The following is a 15,792-nucleotide window of genomic DNA, read 5'->3' on the forward strand; positions in this document are numbered from 1 at the left end:
TCAAGAAGGCATCCTAACTAGATGCTCAAGCCACCTCAACTGGCTTCTTTCGATGTGGAGGAGAAGCAGAACTACTCCGAGCCCCTCCTGCTCCTCACCCTCAATTTGGTTGCTTCCATTCATGATCTCATTCTCTTGGTCACTGACCATAGGTGAGGGTTAGATCAGAGATTGACTGGTAAATTGAGAGCTTTGACTTTTGTTGTTTAGAATCAACAAATGCATTAATCAGAATAAATAAAATCACCAGGCTTTGTATAACTCTACAGCTTCTCGTTAAAGTAGTAAAACTAAATTAACAACATGTCTGACTTCTCCTGAAGGAATGCATTTTGCTCGACATCTCTCATGTCAGGTTTAGAATTAAGATTGTGTTGAAATTTGCAACACAAGCTCTTTAGGGTTTGTAGAGAATGTGGTGTGAATGACTCTCTGCTGCTAAAACAAACTGATGAATGACTTTCTAAAATCTGCCCAGTTGTTTATGAGGTATTTTACTAATAAATGCACCTTTCTGCTTCAGCATTTCTTTGGTGTTTTTACATTATTTTAAATATGAGTCGGAACTAAAAACTGCGGTCAAGTGTGTTGTTTAAAACGTGTCTCATCAAATAGAACTAGAGAGAACGTGTCTGTGTGTTTATGTTTGGGGTTTTTTTTTTTTTTTTTTGCACGTTAGCAGTTGTAGTGCAGTTGCAAGCTGACCAGCTGGGATGAGTGCACTCTTTGTGGGCTGTGTGTTCAGTTTTCAACAGTTGTTCCAACACTTGAGCATGTGACGGTGGAGAACTGCTGCAACTGAGTCAAACATGAGCCTGTCACTTTCTCTGTTGCTAAAGGGCTCTTTGTGAGCATCTCACCATCCTCAGTCTGAAACAATCCAGAGGAGTTCAGTATTTCCACAATGTCAGCTGTTCAACCACGTCCCACATAACAAGCTTCTGATTGGACGTCACTCGGAGCACCTGTGAGCCATCAGTCAGAGTGGACATGAGCAGGACACAAACCTCCTGGGTTGGTATTTTAAAAAAGAGCGTACATTTAAAAAGGTTCTTTTGTGTGAGGCCACCTAAAAGCAGGCTTGGAGATGATTTCTAAGCAGCCTCGTCGTCTCCTGTCTTCCTCTGACTTCAGCAACATGGAGATGTTTCATGGACTCAGATTAAAGTAACAGGAGCCATTCCTGGCTTTGTGACAAGCTGCTGTGCCTCCAGCTCCAACTTCAGCTGTGAGACCAGAGCTTTTGTCATTCCACTTATAAGGATCTGTGGGGCCATGGAAACATAACCAATAAACAATATGTGTGAGTAATGTGTCATAAAATATTTAAAAAAGCAATTTCACTGAAAAAACACACCTCCCCAAACATGGACACAAATAAGCAGAATATGATGTAGGAGTCATTTGTTCCTGATCAACATGACCCCGAAAAGGAAATAACCATAGAGATATTGTATAATCTCTAATTGTATATTTAGTCAATTCAGATTATTTAAATCTCAGGCGAAAAAACAAAAATACTTCATTTTTACCTTTTTCTGTCAGAAGTGCTCAATTTAAAATGATTACAACTCCATATTTCATTTTCTAAATAAAGTTTTATAACCTTATAAATGAAACATAAACTTGTCATAATAATCTGACATGTTTGCTTTTGGATCCAATTAGACTTGATTCTTTGCTCTTGAATAATTTTAGCCCTAATCCCGACATTAACCCTTGTCCTGTAACACACGGGGACTTAGGTGTTGCACAAGCTGCTGGAGGTGGATTACAACTGTGTGTGTGTGTGTGTGTGTGTGTGTGTGTGTGTGTGTGTGTGTGTGTGTGTGTGTGTGTGTGTGTGTGTGTGTGTGTGTGTGTGTGTGTGTGTGTGCAGGTATGTGCGTCTGTGCACACGTGCAGGCGTGTGCGTTTGTGTGTGCATGCGTGAGTGCATGCATATGGGTGTGCGCATGTGTGTGCATGCATGCATGCACGAGTATGTGCATGGGTGCAAGCATGCACTTGTGAATGTGTGCCTGCATGCATGCATGTGTGCACAGGTACGTGCATGCATGCCTGTGCGTGTGTGTGTGCATGCATGCATGCATGTGGGCAGGCACAGACGTGTGTGTTTTCAGCATATTTTTCTATTATATTTCAGGAACTCTAGCTGTATCTTGCAGTGGGCAGCAGGAAGTGATCAGTGTGTGTGTGTGTGTGTGTGTGTGTGTGTGTGTGTGTGTGTGTGTGTGTGTGTGTGTGTGTGTGTGTGTGTGTGTGTGTGTGTGTGTGTGTGTGTGTGTGTGTGTGTGTGTGTGTGTGTGTTTTACCAGCAGAGGGCAGTAGCTGCTAAAGGACAGATGGACAGGTCTGTTCTCCCACAAGATAAGAAAATACAGTTTTTCCTAACGTTTTCAGTCAGGACTGCTAAAGTCTTTTATTCGTAGTGTGCTTCAGACCTTATGAGATGCACATTTGTGATTGTGTCAGCCTTCACTTACATCAAAATTAGAGCTTGATTAGTTTTTACCTTTTTTAATGTTATTTTATAACCCTATGGATGTTTTGTGGTAACTAATTTTCATGTATCTGAGGAAGTTGTTAGAATCTGTGTGGTGGTTATGAGTTTAAACAGTTAAAACTGTTCCTGATGCTGGATCTGCATTCATGAACACACAGGGGTGGGTGGTGTGTTCTGATGAAGGTGGAGCATCACGACAGCTCGCTGCACACGTTAATGTCATTAGTGTTTCTATCCAACACAAGGAGCTGCAGAAACACTGACTAAGTCAACAAGAAGAGATGCTATAACAGTAGATTATGAACAGCACACACCTATTGTGTGTTTTTTTAAATAATGACCTTTAATAAAACGTGACTGTTTCAGAGATGAATAAAAATACAGACAGGGTTTGCAGATTTTTATATACTTCTCTCGTTTATTCATTTTTCCCTCTCTTACCAGCTTTCTCCTTAATTCTCTCTTATTTTGGTTCTTTCCCTGCAACCACCCTCTTCCTCCTCTTCCTCTCCTGTCTTATTTTATGCCCCCAAGAGATCCTTTAAGTGGAGCAGTTTGGATTAAAACTGTGTCATTTGGTGACCTGATTCATTTTCTTGCCATCTTTTTCATTATGTGGGTGATTCCCTCTTTTGCACAATCACCACAGTGGTTCAGTCTGTTCTAATTCCCGTGATTGATGCAGGCTATGGCTTTAGAAATGTGCAAGAGCAGCTTCATAAACGAACAGAGCAAGCAGTGGGATTCTGGGATCCTGCAGTTGGACCACATGCTGAGAGCCGATTGTTTCTTCAGACTCCTTGAATTTTATGACGGAGTTTCTTCAACTCAGTTAGAGTGGGAACTTTTCTTATTACCACTTGATGTTTTGTTTCCCAGCAACCTTTGGTCTGCCCACTAACGCAGCACACAGAAACAACCTCAGGTATTTATTGATTCCACTTTCCCCTCCAGTCAGCCTCAAAATCCACTTGAATTAAAATTTCATGAGGTAATTTACTGTTATTGTTTTCTGGTGAACATACATCCTTCCTAAACACAGTTTATTTATTTATTTATTTATTTATTTATTTATTTATTATCTATTTATTTATCTGTTTATTTATTTATTAATTATCTATTTATTTATCTGTTTATTTATTTATTTATTTATTTATTTATTTATTCAATGTTTGTTTGTTTGTTTGTTTGGTTTTAGGATTTTGCCCCAGGTTTGTGTGAATTTAAGGTTCAGTCAGCAAAAATTCTGCATATGTTAATTCTGTGCAACTATGACTAACTGGTTAGGTACCTGCAGGACTCAGCAACAGCAGCAACTTGATGAATAACCAAACAACTTCATTATTAAACAATGTTTTTAGACTTAAAGAAAAAAATGTGTAATTTTTACCATTAATTTCTGGAAATATCCATCAAAATGTTCTTGAAAATGAAAGAAATGATGGCCTACTGTTGAAAAATGTTGGTGAATTTGTAAATAACCATAAAAATCAGGTCTGAAATACATGGGAGCGGGTCTAAGTCTCTGGACGGCGCCATATTAGCTGCCATGTTTCTTTCTACAGGAGCCTGTGAGGACAAAATACATTTACTGATTTGTAACAAACGTTTACAAAACTTTCGTCATTCTTAAATGTTGTTGTTTGACACATTTACCTCTTCACTTGTTAGCAGTGATGAAAGGGAGTCTGATGTGCTTGTTGTTTTGCTAAAGTTTGCACCTTCAGGGCTTTTTGACCCTAATGGCCATCCGTTGGTAAGGTCTTACTCCAACACAAAAATACTGCTTGTTTGCAATGATTTAGGTATCTACTGCCCCCTATTGCCAGGAAAAATACACACTGTCACTTTAACTTAAATCGTTTCTTCATGAAAATTTGTAAAATTAGCTCCATTTTCAATCATCAAAACAGAAAGGAAAAAAACTCTCCAAACGTGTGATAAAAAATTCAATCTCTTAACTCATATAGAGGATTTTTAAACATCCTGTATAAAATTAATATTTTCTCTCAAAGAGTGAAAACGTTTTGTAATGACTCATTTCCTGACCAAAACCTGAAAAAAAAATTTTAACTTCTGTGCTGATATTTGAAAACCAGCTTTTACTGGGAAAATGGTGTTTTCATGAAATTCTAAGTAAACATAGTGGAAGAGGAGAAACATAAATAATGCATGACAGAAGATCTAATCCCATGATGTTTCAGGGCAATCATTTACAAACGTTTTATTTAGCATCCAATTTGAATAAAAAGTAAATGCTTAAATGTGGTAAAAAGAATATAAAATTAAACAAAATGATCATTTTTGGAATAATGCAGCTGTTGTGCTTTTATTCTCACACCAGAAATCCTTGGTTCTTCACAGCTACCTAAAAGTTGGCAAAAGGGATGAACATCGTCAAATATTCAGAACATTTAAACAAATATGATAGAAAACTGTAGGTTTTGAACAAGTGAGCTTCAAAAGTGATACAAATTCATCCATTTGTTGATATATAAACCCAAAAATATCAGAACGCTGCTACACTGTGCGACTTTTTCCACTTTTTTGAGCCGATTTTCCACTCGTGCGAGAATCCACAAGATCGGGGCGAGTTTTGCGCTGAGCGTCGTGACCAGCTACCGATCAGCAATCGTGAGCTCGCACGGACTTCTGGAGTGTTTGATATTTTGCTCGTTCCTCGTGAGGGTTGAAGCGGCGCAGCGAGTGGCTGCGACCCAAAAAGTACCAGAACCGCTCACGGCGCATGCGTAATCACGCGTCAACACCTCTCACCCGCTATTTCCCTAATAACACATGTTGTTCGTTTGTATTTCTACACATTTTTTACACACAATGACATGGATTGTCAATAAAGCGTGTTTGTCGTGTTCATATCAAATTAAACTGATCACAAAACACAGATTTACTTTCTTTATTTCGTTTTCCTCATCCAACCCCTATAAATCCCTGTGTGTCCTCCTGCAGCACTCCCGAAGGACAACAGGCAAAACAAGACAAAAAAGTCTGGCGTGTTGTGTAAAAACGGCTATTTTTAGCATATTTTTAAGTCCGACGTGTTGCTACCAGACGTACAGTGTGAGCACATGACTTGTGAGATCTGCCCTGCTAGGAAGTCATACAGTTTGAGCTGAAGCTGAGTGCTATGAGTGAAAAAGTCGCACAGTGTCCGCCCAGCTTAAGACAGTCTGCCAGAACCAAAGACCCATGATGCCAGAGGGAACAAGATAGCGCTAAACACCAGTCACTGTTTGACTTCAAATGGTGTTTTTTGGGGGGACTCTGGCTGTTTGTCCTAAAGTTGAAGTGGTAGCAGCCGGCTGTTTCTCCTTCTCTGATATTACCCAGCCACAAACCTCTCACACCAGTCACGTAAATCCGTGAGTGCTTAATGAATGGAGGACCGAGGGAAGTGCGGCAGTTCAGTGAGACCGACAACTGAATGGTCCAATAGTTGCGTTTGGTCAGGAATGTTTTATTGGCGAAGGTTTTTAGACAATTGCAAGGAAAACATTTCATTCTTTTTTTTTCTTCTTTTTTTTATCTATACAATACATTTATAGATATACTATCTCTGAATGTTGTTAAGAGGCATGAAAAAAAATTTTAAGCTTACTTTTTTTCCAATTTTATTTAGCTTCAATCAAGGCTTTGTTTCTCTGGAAGAAACTCAACGATTCTCCAGCCCTCTCCTTATGAACCTCGGGATCATTAAGCCGCTGAGACTGAGAGGAGATTGGCGGTCTAATTAATGTATGTTGTTTCTCTCTGAAAGGCCTTGTTATGCTGTCCTGCTTACACACAGACCAGGGTTTTGTCTGCCGCTCTCAGACTCTGGGTGAAGAACATGCTGCCTGGAGCCGCCTGGCCGTCCGTCTGCACTCGTCAAACCGGAGGTGAAGAGAACATGAAGGGCTTTAGTCACCGCTGAGGGACGACGTTCAGCTGGAGATGCTCCGGCCAGCAGGGATGAGGGTTTATGGCTAAGCTAACCTGCTCCGGCAGCCTTCTGTATTGTGTCACTTGCTGGAAGTGTAATAAAAAGAGTGATATCGGTGTGACCCTTGCAGGGACTCTGGGCTGACTAGCATCTTTGGGGAATTCTGTCGGCTAGCATCCAGTTTTGATTGTCTTGTGTTTATTGAATTTATCTCTTTATAACAAACAACAATCATGCAGATTAGTCTTACTAGTACCTTAGACGTTCTCTTCTTTCATGCATTTTCATGATCCAGTCATTTATTGTTTGATGGGAGTCCTGCAAGGTTACCAAGGCAACAGTTTGGAATTTACTTTGGCTTTTATTTCAGTCTGTAAATCCTCCAGCGGTGGCCTCATAATTAGAGTTGTCTTATCCGTGCTCACAGCAACAGATTACTGTATACAAATGAATTCTTAACATCGATCTGTGGTGAACAAAGAAGTCTGGAGTGACTTCAGTCCCTCCTCACAGAAATTCTGTTCCCGTTGCAGGCTCCGTACCAAGGCTTTGTTAGAACAGGATCGAAGGCGATGGAGGAAGTCTGGGAGCTTCACCACTTTCAAGGTGTTCCTATTAGGTCCAGTCCTTTAGGCTTAGTCAGCAGCCATTGTGTTGGTGAATGTGTTTGAGGTTTTTGGTGCACCGTTGCCGCAGATAAGAACCATCCCACCCTCAGCCTTTATCTACGAGTCATCGCCAGGACACAACTTCACCAGCAACCCCGTCTACAATCAGCTTGGAGTATTCAACTTCTTCAATGGGTTGAGATTTATGTCCCTCTCCTCTCTTTCATCACCACTGTCCCGAGGAGGAGAGCTCACTCCGGATTTGTGCAGAAACAAAGGAAGAAAGGAAAGGAATGTGTTTAAAGCTCAAAACCAAACCAATCTGTTTGTCTCATAAGCAAAACCAGTTCACCTTCAGTCTTTTCTCATCATCTGATCTATGCTTGTCAACACAAATAACTTAACAGTCATCAATAATGGCTGCAGCTCAATGTACTTAGGCATCTGGGTGTGGTGAAGTTGACCTGCAGGAGTTCAAACTGAGCATCAGAATGGAGAATAAATGTGGCATGGGCTGTTTTATCAGAAACTACTGACCCACTGGGATTCAAACCCACAACCATCTCTAGTGTTCACAGATACATTTCTGAAAAATCCCAAACATCCAGTGAGCAGCAGTAGTGAGGATGAAAAGGTCTTGTTGAGGTCAGAGGAGACTGGTCAGGCTGGTTCTAGATGACAGAAAAACAACAGGAGCTCGAACAACCACTGGTTCCTGCCAGCATCTACAGAACAGCATCTCTGACCCAGAACAAGTTGAACTTTGAAGCAGATGGACTCCAGCAGCAGAAGACCACATCAGGTCTCTACTGTCAGCTAAGAACAGGAAACGGAGGCTATGTTTCACACAGGATCACCAGACGTGGTCCAGAAGAGACTGAAAAAAACGTTTACTCGTCTGTTGAGTCGGGAATTCAGATGGCTGAGTCAGAATGTGGTGTCACCATCATGAAAACATGGATCCATCCATAAGGGAGATCTTCTTATCTCCCGTTGGACCCCTTTAGTTTCACCCTAGCCTGGTTTAAACCCCACAGCCTACCTGAGTATTGTTGCTGACCATGTCCATCCCTTTATGACCACATGGACCCATCTTCTGATGGCTACTTCCAGCAGAAGGATGCACCATGTCACAAAGTTCATCTCATCTCTAACTAGTTACCAGAACATGACCATGAGTTCACTGGACTCCACCGACCTCCACAGTCACCAGATCTCAGTCCAGTCCAGAACCTTTGAGATGAGGAGGAACAGAAGATTCTCATCACGGACATGTGATGATGTCATGTCAGTATGGACCAGAACTTCTGAGGGAGGTTTCCAACTCCTTGTTGAGTCCATGAGAAGAAGAATGTAGGCAGTCCTGAAAGAGAAAAGGAGTCCAACTAGCAAGAAAATGTCCACATAGCTGTTGTTTGAAGGTCGCTGCTCATGTGTGGTAGCTGTTCTAGTTTCCAGTGGATCAGTGAGCCTTTCAAAGTGCCTAATTTAATTTTATGTTTGTGTATGAATGTGCAAGAGGGTGTTCATTTGATTCAAAATTTACACAGCATGCTGACGTGCTTATGATTGCCACCCAGATGCTAAAGGATGGAGCTGAAATCACTTCATGCCTTTTGATTTGGTCCAAATGTGGAGAATTAGGACACAGATCGCATTCTAGAGTATTGGAAACGTGTGTGTGTGTGTGTGTGTGTGTGTGTGTGTGTGTGTGTGTGTGTGTGTGTGTGTGTGTCTATAGTAAGTGGAGAGCCGCAGTGGAGCCCATCCTCGCTGCTTCCTCCCTGAGACGCCTCAGTTGTAGTGTGGAGAAGAGCTGCAGCCTCTGGCCACACCTTCCCCTCCTGTAATTGGAAGAAGGAGTCCGCCTCCCCTCCCCTGCCTCATTGTCATGCAGGCGACGCAGTGTGTGTGAGGAGAGGGGCGAGCAAGAAAGGCAGCAGCCAGTGCGATGGGATAGAGGAGAGCGAGGAGGAAGAGGAGGAGAGTGAATGAGATCTGCTGGATCTGCCTTGCCTTGCCTGCTTGTCGTCTACTGAAGCTGGGTTCACCATCACGCCACGTTTTTCTGACACAGAGCAGATTCACATTCCAGTTGGATCACTGGAAAACAGCTCCATCATCAAGAAAACACAGGCATCACCGGGAATCTCTGCATCAGCACCACGGGGGAGATGCAGCAGCACTGAAGCGGCCTGACGCTCCAGTTTAGGCACCAGCTGCTACCAAACCAAACCAAGCCGCCCTTCACCTTCACCCTTCCAACACCGCCACCTCTCCCTCTCTTGCTCCTCCCTATGCCCTTGTCCTCGGCGGCTCCTCTCACCTCCCTGGCCAGTATATGGATAGAAGCTCCCTGTTTCAGCTCATACAAGAGCAGGTAAGCAATCAGCGGTGGAGGTTTCCATGGTTACAGGCTCACCGTCTACCCAGGGACTGAGACACGGAGGCTGATGTTCGAGGCTGAAAGCAGATCTGAATGGGACAAGATGATAGATGTGAGCTGGCCCCAAGAACTGGAGGTCAGATCAGCAGGAGGGTGGTGTTGTGATTGTTTTGTGTGCGTGTGTGTGTGCAAGTGTGTGTGCATGTGTGTGTGTGTGTGTGTGTGTGCGTGCGCGCGCGTGTGTGTGTGTGATGTAAAGATGGATTGACTGCAGTGTTTTTTAAAATAAAAATGAAAAGATCGGTCAGATCTGAAGAAGTTGTTTCCACTCAGCTTTACTAAATGCACAAATGTATAATTTTTATGTCACAAAACCTAAATATTAGAAGGATAAAGGGTAAAATCCTTTACATTTAGATCTACTTTAAACTTTGTGCCTTTTCTGAACCATGTTAGTGAGGATGTTTGCCAAAACCTTATGCAGACCGATGAAAAACGCTTGTCTCCACATCTGGTTCTGTGAAACCCTCCAACCAAAACTGCCAGTTTTACTCTACAGTCAGATTTAGCATTCGCTCTGCCGTGTCCAGATTCAACAAACCATAATGGATCTGAGGCAGGACTCTACCCAAAAAGCATGTTCACGTTTGGGTGGAAGTGATTTGTGTGCGTGTGTGTGTGTGTGTGTGTGTGTGTGTGTGTGTGTGTGTGTGTGTGTGTGTGTGTGTGTGTGTGTGTGTGTGTGTGTGAATGCAGCTCTGCAGGATTTGATGCTTCTTGTTTAACTCGTTCTCCTGGGTTTTGGTGATCACCTGGTCTGTTGAGGCTTTGGGCTGATTGGCAGATTGATTAGACAATCATTTTGTCCAGCAGGGAGGAATTGATCTAGTGACTGCAGGGTTTGAGGGGGTTGCAAGTGGACCATCAGCAACACACCAAACAGGCTCCAGGGACTGCGGGCATGTGATCATGTGAACATTTGCCTTTTTTTTTCTTTCAAATGAGTATGCACGCTGTGTTTTCCTCTTTAGTTGGAGGAGTTCCTTGACTAAACCCATTCCCTCATCATTGCATATGCACGATATCATTTATCAGAGAGGCTGACTCACCAGTGTCAATATCAGTTTTCATGTTGGCTGAAGATGGAGCCAATAGCTCCACGTTGTAAACAGCTCCTGGTGTTATTGATTGCCGGCTTTTGTTTAGCTTATGTCAGCATATTCACACAGACGGTTTATGATGCCTCAGTTGAGCCGGCAACAGTCGTATTAAGCAAAGGTCTGGACCAAATCAATCACCTGAGCTGATAGCAGGGTGTGTGTGTGTGTGTGTGTGGGGGGGGGGGGGGGGGACTCAGTGGGACGGCTTTTCATTTAGAAAAGATCTCTAATCAGACCAAATTCAGTAAATTGCATATTTCCCAATAAAACCAACCTTCAGTCATTTAAAAAATAAACATTTTGTCTCTGCTCTGCATTCAGTCTTAGTCACATCAGATTCAGATCGTCTGAAGATCAAGTGGTTTGACCGTGAGTGTGTAAAGTGTATAATTTTGCCAGATGGGTTCATTTCTCTGACGCGTCATCTCAGGTTAGACCGGAGGCAACTCGAAAACATGATTACAATTTTAAACAAACACACTCTTGTTAAGTTGTGCCTTCTGACTGACACGTCCTTCTATCCTTAACAAAGTAGAGCTGGCAGAACAAAGGCAAGACACACTGTCAGCTTTCAACACGTTAATTAACATAACTTATTCTTTTCTATTGTAACCTCCACATGCTCTGTGGTGTAATGAGCAGCACTGTTTGTTAACATTGTCTTCTTGGTGTTGAACAGTCAAGTAGAAAATTTATATTTAACAAGTTTGCATCTAATAAACATAAAAATACATAAAAATGTCACAAAAGTATTTATTTGATTTGTTTGTACTTCTTATCGTAAATATGAATTTTTAAATAGCTTTCTGTATTGATTCTATGATAAATGTCAGTTTTGTCTCATAATTGATCCTCTCATACGTTTTAATCCTATTTAAGTAAATAAAAGCATGCTGTTTCCTAAAAATGTGGACTTTGGATGTTGTTTTCCTACTTGAGTCATCATGATATAAGAATGTCAGGTTCGATGGGCTGAGCTGGAGTGGTTATGAGACCCAGGCGCGGAGAGAATGGTGGATGGAGACTGATATGTGGCAGCGTGGGAAGTTCTCTTCCCGTATGGTTTGTAGAGTTAGTGTCTTAGGTCTTAGAATGGCTTGGCGTCTATCGTTAGATGATGACTGAGTGCCGGCTCCGCTGTGACAGGTCCTTAAATAGGCTCAGCGGGATGACGTCACCGGGAATCGTCGGTGACAGGCATGCTGGGAACTGGAGTGCAGCGCCAGCCCGGCCCGCAGAGGAGGTTAAGAGGAGGAGTTCATGACAGGACCCCCCCCCCCCCCCCCCCCCCCCCCGCGAGGGACGGCTCCAGAAGGCCCAGGGCGACGAGACCAGAAATCAGCCAACAGGGAAGGATCCAGAAACGAGCGGGCAGGCTCCCAGCTACGCTCCTCCGGACCGTAACCCTGCCAGTCCACCAAATACTGCCATCCACGGCCCCGGCGGCGGGCGTCCAGAATCTTGCGGACGGTGTAGACGGGGTCCCCATCGACATCTCGGGGCGTCGGCACCCGGGCCGGAGGCGGATGGAGAGGAGAAGACACCACCGGCTTGAGCTGTGAGACGTGGAATACCGGGTGCACCTTAAGAGTGGAAGGGAGGCGCAGCCGGTAAGCGACCGGACCGAGGACATCTCGGACTGGGAAGGGCCCCAAAAAGCGAGGCGACAGCTTCCTGGAACCAGCCGGAAACCGGAGGTTTGCGGTAGAGAGCCAAACCCGGTCACCAGGCTGGAACACAGGGCCGGGCCGGTGGCGGCGGCGGTGTTGTCGGGAGTACTCCGTATTAGCCCGGGTGATGGCGGCGCGAGCCCTGATCCAAGCGAGACGGCAGCGGCGGACCATATCCTGAGCCGCCGGAACCTCCACCTCCGGCACCTGATGGTCGAAAAGAAGGGGCTGGTATCCGTAGCAGGTCTCGAATGGTGATAGACCCGTGGCGGAGGACGTCTGGAGGTTGTGAGAGAGCTCCGCCCATAGGAGGTAACGAGGCCAGGTGGACGGTTGAGACGAGGCGAAGCAGCGTAAGTAACGCCCAAGCTGCTGGTTTGCTCTCTCCGTCTGACCATTAGTCTGGGGATGATAGCCTGACGACAGACTGGCGGAAGCGCCCACCAACCGACAGAAAGCCTTCCAGAAACGTGAGATGAACTGAGGCCCTCTGTCAAACACCACGTCCTGGGGGAATCCGTGGAGCCTCACCACATGATCGAGGAGGAGCTCCGCCGTTTTCTTAGCCGTGGGGAGCCCTGCCATAGCCACTAAGTGCACAGCCTTCGAAAAGCGGTCGGTGATGATGAGGATGGTGTCCAGGTGGTCGGCAGCGGGAAGCCCCGTGACAAAGTCCACACCTATGTGCGACCACGGCCTTTTAGGCACAGGGAGCGGTTGCAATTCCCCGGCTCCAGGTTGGGTGGTGGACTTAGACCGGGCGCAAGTGTCACATGCAGCGGTGTATTCACGCACGTCCTTTCTCATAGAGGGCCACCACAGGGCCCGGCGGAGGAACTGGAAGGTACGAGCCTGGCCTTGGTGTCCCGCGAGCCGTGAACTATGCCCCCACCTCAAGGCCTCCTGTCGACACACGGCCGGAACGTAAAGGCGGTTAGGAGGCGTCTCTGGGGGCGCCGGGTCCGCCGGGAGAGCCGCCCGGATGGAGGCTTCCAGGGGCCATTGCAGGGCGGCCAAGAACCGTTCGGTCGGGAGGATGGACCTCGGTTCAGGAGGCCTTGGATCCTGGGTGTGTTGACGGGACAGGGCGTCCGCCTTGAGGTTCTTTGAGCCGGGGCGGTAGGCGATGTGAAAGTTATAAGGTTCGAAAAAGAGGGCCCACCGGGCCTGACGAGGGTTGAGTTGGCGAGCGGTCTGAATATGGATGAGGTTCTGATGATCAGTCCAGATTAGAAAAGGAGTGGGGGTACCCAGGAGCCACTGTCGCCACTCCTCCAGGGCCCACTTTATCGCCAACAATTCCCGGTCCCCGACCCCATAGTTCTGCTGGGTAGGAGAGAACTTCCGGGAAAAGAATGCGCAGGGATGGAGTTTGGAGTCCTGGCCACGTTGTGACAGTATGGCTCCCACGCCCGTCTCAGAGGCGTCCACCTCCACAACGAAAGGCCGTGTTAGGTCCGGGTGGAGGAGGATGGGCTCGCTTACAAAGCGGCGGACCAGCTCATGGAAGGCAGCAACGGCCTCCGGGGAGAGGCGGAAAGGGCGAGGCTGATTGGTTGTTTTCGTCAGGGAAGTTAATGGTGACGCCAGGGCGCTGAAGTTGCGGATAAACCGGCGGTAGAAGTTGCAGAACCCCAGGAAACTCTGCAACTGCTTCAGGGTCTTGGGTAGTGGCCACTGCGCGACCGCCTGAACCTTCTGTGGGTCCATGCGCAGGCCCTGGGAGGAGATGATGAATCCCAGAAACGAGGTGGACTCCTGGTGAAAAGCACACTTCTCCAGTTTACAGAATAAGTCGTGCTCCAGGAGGCGTGACAGAACGGCTCGAACATGCTGGGTGTGTTCCTCGGCCGTGCGGGAGTAGATGAGGATGTCGTCCAAATAAACAAAAACCCAACGACCCAGCATGTCACGGAGGACTTCAGTGATGAAACGCTGGAAAACGGCAGGGCTGTTGCAGAGGCCGAAGGGCATGACCAGGTACTCATAATGTCCAGTGGGTGTAATGAAAGCGGTTTTCCACTCCTCTCCTTCCTTTATGCGGATGAGGTTGTATGCACTGCGGAGGTCCAGCTTGGTAAACAGTGTGGCTTGGGCAGTGGCGTCCAGAGCCGTGCTCATTAAGGGAAGAGGATGGCGGTCCCTGATGGTGATTTTATTCAACCCACGATAGTCTATACAGGGCCGGAGGTCACCTTCCTTCTTCTTCACAAAGAAGAACCCTGCCGCCCCAGGAGACGTGGAATGTCGGATAAACCCCTTCTGGAGAGCCTATTGATGTAAGCGTCCATCGCCTGGGTCTCTGCCGGGGAGAGCGAGAACAGCCGACCCCGAGGCGGGGTGGTTCCGGGCTGAAGCCTGATCTCCAGATCGTAGGGGCGATGAGGAGGCAGCTTGGTGGTAGGCTCCTTTGCAAAGACCCGAGCCAGATCGTGGTATTGGGGTGGAAGGAGTGTTAAATCCACGTCCTTGGGTGGTGTCTCCCTAGGCTGTGATCCTGGAAGGAGTGTTAAATCCACATCCTTGGGTGGTGTCTCCCTAGGCTGTGATCCTGGAGACGGATGATGAAGGCGACAGTTCACACCCCATGCCATGACTTTACTGGTGGACTAGGAGATGTGAGGGTCGTGGAGGCGGAACCAGGAATGACCCAGAATGAGAGGAGTCGTAGGGGCGTGAATGACCAAGAAATGAAGGGTCTCTACGTGTTCTCCGATGGTCATCCGGAGGTTCTGGGTTCGGTGCGTGATCGGATATGGCATGAGAGGGCGCCCGTCCACTGAGGTGACGGGAACGGGATGATCGAGGAGGGTGAGTGGAATCTTGAGCCGGTTGACCAACCCCTGGTCGATAAAGCTTTCTGCAGCTCCGGTGTCGAGGAGGGCCACCAGGGGGACCGGTCCTTGGCTCAGCTGGAAGGAGACCGAGAGGGTGGTGTGATGAGGAGCTGCATGAGTGGAAACTCCGAGTGAGGCAGCTCCTACACCGACCCGGAGGGACCGTTTCCCGGGCGTATGGGGCATGTTGCACGGGGATGACCCAGAGCCCCACAATAGGCGCATCGTCCCTCCTGAAAACGGCGCGCCCGTTCCTCGGGGGGCAAATGACCCAGTTGCATGGGTTCCTCCATGGGTTGGTTCTCCTGACGGCGGGGGAAAGTTCGGGATTGTACGGGAACCGCCCTCACTCCTGGTCTGGTGAGGAGGCAGCGGTCCAGCTGGAGAGCCAGGTCCACCGCCTGGTCCAGGGTGGTTGGAGCCTCGTGACCAATCATGCCCTCACGGATGCGGGGTGACAATCCCTCCAAGTACACAGACTTCACCGCGGCATCACCCCAGGTTAGACGGGCAGCGGTGGTCCGGAAGCGTGAGGTGAATTCGGCCACGGTCTGAGAGCCTTGTCGAAGCTGGAGCAGGCGTGTCTCATCTGCGACCTCGCTGCTGGGATGAACGAATGCCTTCTTCAGTTCTTTCACGAAGGCTTCACAGTCGTTGCAGACTGGGGACTTCTGATGGTACAGAG

The 15,792-nt window shown here is 46.8% G+C and overlaps 1 protein-coding gene across 3 annotated transcripts in view; it reads left to right on the top strand.

The window, feature by feature from the left end:
* Nucleotides 1–9,257: 9,257 nt before the first annotated feature.
* The window catches only part of rhbdl1 (rhomboid, veinlet-like 1 (Drosophila)), a 60,377-nt gene continuing 53,842 nt past the window's right edge, over nucleotides 9,258–15,792 (top strand). For 2 of the 3 annotated variants that reach the window (XM_070545567.1, XM_054749155.2), the window contains exon 1: nucleotides 9,441–9,576. In XM_070545567.1, the coding sequence (XP_070401668.1) occupies nucleotides 9,508–9,576 (69 nt within the window). In that variant the 5' untranslated portion in view covers nucleotides 9,441–9,507. The other variant, XM_015963395.3, reaches the window with a different exon arrangement.

The sequence above is a fragment of the Nothobranchius furzeri genome, chromosome 16 (assembly GCF_043380555.1).
Source record: "Nothobranchius furzeri strain GRZ-AD chromosome 16, NfurGRZ-RIMD1, whole genome shotgun sequence".
Lineage (NCBI taxonomy): Eukaryota > Metazoa > Chordata > Actinopteri > Cyprinodontiformes > Nothobranchiidae > Nothobranchius > Nothobranchius furzeri.